This window comes from Pangasianodon hypophthalmus, chromosome 1 (assembly GCF_027358585.1).
Source record: "Pangasianodon hypophthalmus isolate fPanHyp1 chromosome 1, fPanHyp1.pri, whole genome shotgun sequence".
Taxonomy (NCBI): Eukaryota; Metazoa; Chordata; class Actinopteri; order Siluriformes; family Pangasiidae; genus Pangasianodon; species Pangasianodon hypophthalmus.
In genome coordinates this window covers 32,023,375-32,028,374 of record NC_069710.1, presented here as the reverse complement: position 1 = coordinate 32,028,374, position 5,000 = coordinate 32,023,375, and the positions used below count along the sequence as shown (strand labels likewise).

General features: G+C 39.8%; 1 protein-coding gene across 1 annotated transcript in view; it reads left to right on the top strand.

Annotated features, from left to right (window-relative positions):
- Positions 1 to 5,000, top strand: part of telo2 (TEL2, telomere maintenance 2, homolog (S. cerevisiae)) — an 18,444-nt gene that overhangs the window by 8,084 nt on the left and 5,360 nt on the right. The window contains exons 10-14 of the mRNA XM_053237388.1: positions 820 to 917; positions 1,031 to 1,138; positions 2,137 to 2,225; positions 4,067 to 4,158; positions 4,739 to 4,855. Coding sequence (XP_053093363.1) covers positions 820 to 917; positions 1,031 to 1,138; positions 2,137 to 2,225; positions 4,067 to 4,158; positions 4,739 to 4,855 — 504 coding nt within the window. The remainder of the gene's footprint in view (positions 1 to 819; positions 918 to 1,030; positions 1,139 to 2,136; positions 2,226 to 4,066; positions 4,159 to 4,738; positions 4,856 to 5,000) is intronic.

The following is a 5,000-nucleotide window of genomic DNA, read 5'->3' as shown; positions in this document are numbered from 1 at the left end:
CTCTGCATGCGTTATCCAGCTAGTGATCACTTGTGTTATTCTCATCAAACTTTCACTTATGATTTATTGGGTTGTAAGTGTGTGTACGCAAGCTAAACGCTGAGGAAGAGATACATGTAGTGTACATTTTGGTAAAGAATCACGACTTGATTAATGAACATCCTACCCAATTTTGCTGCTACATAGAATGGTGAAGGTAATGAAACCTCGATGTATCTTCATGTGGTGGTCAAGTCTGAACAGCCCCTGGGGTTTTCTCTCACTCTTGGTATAAACGCTAAGTACTTGTCCTCGTCGGCAGATGAATGACATTAACAAAGTTTCCGTTAGGCCAGCGATGATGGGAGACGTCCGTGCAGAAAGCCACATGACTGAAACACTGATAAGAGAAAATGAACGAGAGGCTGAAAGAAGACTTTCAAAATGCAGTGACTTTTTCCCACAAGTAAATTCTCATGTATAACCCAAGACATCCTGCCCAGACTGCCAGTTTCATTTCTAAGGACTCTCTGTGTAATTATACAAACTGTAAAATTATACAAACTAAAAACTAGAGTTCTGTGTCTAGCACATGACGTTAATGTATAGATTTCTACAGATGTGATAAAAGGTTGTGCTGCTAAAATGACACTTAACCTCCTCCTACTGCTGTGGTCTAGTTTAATGTTTGTCCTGTTAGTGTTACTGTAGCTCAGTGCTGTCATATAACCAAACTGTATAGTGTGTTAAAATAAGTACAATACCAATGATCTCGGAGAAAGTTCATTTTTGACTTAATTAAAAAAAGTGTGTGTGTGTGTGTGTGTGTGTGTGTGCTAGTATGAGGAAGATGAGGAGAGCAGAGAGTTGCTGGCTCTGATGGAGCCTCAGACTAAAGAGGATGAAGATGAACAGCAACCACCTGATGCGACACATAGGTAAAGAATCACACACACACACACACACACACACACACACACACGTGCATGTGAGCGAGACACATAGCAAGTGATTCTACTTCATGTGACATCATCACTTTGTCCTCATTCAGACCTGAGGCCAAAAGTCAGAGTTCATCAGGACAGTCGGTGACATCACAGCTCCCAATGACCAATCAGACGTCTGCAGCTGGACAAGGCAGTGATTCTGAGCTTGACAGGTACACACACACTCACACACTCACGCACACACACTCACACACACACAATACTACTTAACACATACATAATGCCTCATAGAAGTCTAATAATGTGCTGTTAGAAGTCCTTTAATATCTAATAATCATATTGTAACACCAGTGTTGCTGTTCATCATAATGTCATGTGGTGTTCCTTTATTTAACTGTTAATGATCTGTAAATGATTATAAAACAACTGTAACGTTTATTAACAATTCTAAAGCTTATAAACATTTATTATGTCATCACTGAGTGCTTCACATAAAGAGAATGATTTATTAAATTATTCCTCACTAACACTCTCTCTCTCTCTCTCTCTCTGTCTCTCTCTCTCTCTCTCTCTGTCTCTCTCTCTCTCTCTCTGTCTCTCTCTCTCTCTCTGTCTCTTTCTCTCACTCACTCTGTGTGTCCCTCTCTGTGTCTCTCTCTCTCACACACACACACATGCACTCACTCTCTCTCTCTCTCTCTCTCTGTCTCTTTCTTTCACACACTCTCTCTCTCACTCACTCTGTGTGTCCCTCTCTGTGTCTCTCTCTCTCACACACACACACATGCACTCACTCTCTCTCTCTCTCTCTCTCTCTCTCTGTCTCTTTCTTTCACACACTCTCTCTCTCACTCACTCTGTGTCCCTCTCTGTGTCTCTCTCTCTCTCACACACACACATGCACTCACTCTCTCTCTCTCTCTCTCTCTCTCTCTGTCTCTTTCTTTCACACACTCTCTCTCTCACTCACTCTGTGTGTCCCTCTCTGTGTCTCTCTCTCTCTCTCACACACGCACTCACACACTCTCTCTCTCTCTCTCTCTCTCTCTCTCTCTGTCTCTCTGTCTCTTTCTTTCACACACTCTCTCTCTCACTCACTCTGTGTCCCTCTCTGTGTCTCTCTCTCTGTCTCTCTGTCTCTTTCTTTCACACACTCTCTCTCTCACTCACTCTGTGTGTCCCTCTCTCTCTCTCTCTCTCTCTCTCTCAGTGATGATGAGCTCACTCCGTATGACATGTCTGCTGATCAGGTGAAGCAGAAGGCGACTCCGCCCCGCTACGTCCGAGACTGTCTGGACGGTGAGACACCACTGAGCATTAATATTATAATAATTTACACTGATTTCTTTTTTTTCAGAGACATTTATCCAAAAAAAAAAAAAAAAATCAGAATAAAATCAACTCACAAGTGTTTTATAGGGAGTGATGCAAAAAAATGTCCTAATGGGAGCAGTTCAGAAACCGATTATACATTAAAAACGCTAAAAATATTAGAAATGTGTATATTTTTATAAAGGATATTGAACGCGTTGTATTCAGTAATATATCTGTCTATTTGTTAGACGTGTGTTTCAGTAATTAACACTGTGACGTGTTTGTTGTTGATGGATCGAGATGCACACATTTGTCAACAAAAGCAGTTTTTTTTTTCCACAGCACGTTCACAAACGTTCACAAGAACACATCCAAGTTGTGGAATTCTACTTTTATAATCAGAAAACAATATTTCTACTTGTTCATGCTGCTTTAGTGTTTGATAAACAGTTTGCCCTGGTGATTATTTTTTATTTTTTGAGAAATATACAGTATATAACAGCACAGTGTTGCTTTTTAACCTTTTTTGACATCATGAACAAAAAAAAATGTTCTGTTTTTTTAGGGATGCTAATTATTATATTAAATGATGCTCATTGACATCTCATAACATCTGTTAAAAAATTTAAAAATAATACCAAGCATCTAATATCAGATGACGTAAGCCTAATGTACTAATAAACAAAAGACACGAAATGACAGCGATGCGGACTTATTTAGATTAATGAAGGTAATCAAATTCAAATTATAGCAGACTGCAAACTGTGAAAATATGAAGAGGAGGAGTACAGAATCTTCTTCCGATACAAATAACCTGATGGAACATCGTTATGGTGTTTAAACAGTGTGTTTAATAGCGAGCGTGAGGCAGCTGTGCAGTGTCAGTCATTCAGAACGAGAGCAAGGTGCTGTGAATTGTGCTTATGCAAAGGAGTTAGTGAGAGTGGAGCACTGAGACATGGATCTACTGTCATTTTTAATGACCACGCTCGCTGATACTGCTCTGAGAGCTCGGGTCAGCTGTCCTCACGCTCTCTATAAAGAAACCATTTAAACTGGAACATCGTCGTAAAGCTCAGCACGAGAAGATCATTGCCAGCAGCACCGGAAAGCAACAAACATGTTGTTGTTGTTGTTCTTTCGGTTGCTCTTGTTAAGGGTCGCTACAGCGGATCATCGGTCCGCAGATTTGATTTGGCACATTTTTTATGCCAGATGCCCTTTCTGACGCAACCCTCCCTGATTTTATCCGGGCTTTACAACACCGCATTACTGTGATGTTCGGATGTGCAATATTTTATAAATTTTATATAATTTTATTTCTTTTATTCTTCCTAAGGTGTATATATAGTTATAGTTTTAACTTTTCTTTCTCCCTTCCTTTTCTTTCTTCCTGCACTTTAACTGTCTGTGAGCTGCTGTGAGAAGTGAATTTCCCCACTGTGGGATCAATAAAGTTTATCTTATCTTATCTTATCTTAGGTTGCTCATTTTGTTATCACTATTAGTAACGATGAGTACCGAAAAACTACCAAATGTACTCGGTCTAAAAAATATTATATTAATGTTTGTGTAGGTGTATGATGTTGCACAATTTGTTCCTACTCAGACATGAACAGTTCTACTCACTTCATTATTTAAGTTCCTGCTAAGTTCCAGCTAGAACCTTTGACACTTGAGCAGTGTCTGATTGAAAACATCCAAACCGATAATGGAATTACTAAACCATTAATGAATCAATATAGCAACACTAGTGCGTGAACCTGATAGTGTGTGAGAGAATATTTTCAGATTGTATTGAGACGTAGGTTGTGTTTGACTGACAGCCCTGATGTCGTCTGATGACCCGGAGAGGGTGGAGCTGAGTCTTCAGGCAGCAGATGGGCTTCTGAGGAGGAACATCAGCACCACACGAGAGGTGAGAGGTCACCAAGAGGTCACCAAGAGGTCATACAGTGCATTCAGAAAGTATTCAGACCCCTTTGTTTTTTTCACATTTTGTTGTGTTGCAGCCTTATGCTAAAATGCTAAAATGCTACACTCCAGACCCCATAATGACGAAGCAACAAACAGATTTGTGATAAATTTATTAAAAAGAAAAAACTGAAATATCACATCGACATAAGTATTCAGACCCTTTGCTACAGGATTGTGTCGAGGCACAGATCTGGGGAAGGTTACGAAAAACTTTTCAAGGTTCCCAAGAGCACAGTGGCCTCCATAATTCTTAAATGGAAGAAGTTTGGACAGCCAGTCTTCCTAGAGTGGAGTGTTGTTTGATGTGAAAAAATGTTTTAAAGTATTTTAGCGTAAGGGTGCAACACAACAAAATGTCAAGGAGTCTGAATACTTTCTGATCGCACTGTAAATACTCTGTTCTAAACACTGGAGTGGACAAACTGTTCATTTTTTAGCAGGTAAAAGCTGCAGTGTGTTTCCCATTCCCATTCCCATTAAATGCATTAATACAGACACGTGTGTGTGTGTGTGTGTTTCAGGTGAGCGTACAGTTCAGTAAAGTGCTGTTACACCTGGAGGACAGGTACAACATCATAGGCTTCTACACACTCCGGCAGAACGCCATGGTGGCCCTTGCTGTCACACACACACAGCCGGTAAGATACCACACACCCTCCACACACCTTTCACACACACTTCAATGCGATTTTCACTTTCACTTTCACTTTAGAACTCATATACAACTTGTATTTTTTATAAATAAATAATTACATTTATAATAATAATTTAATATAAATAATA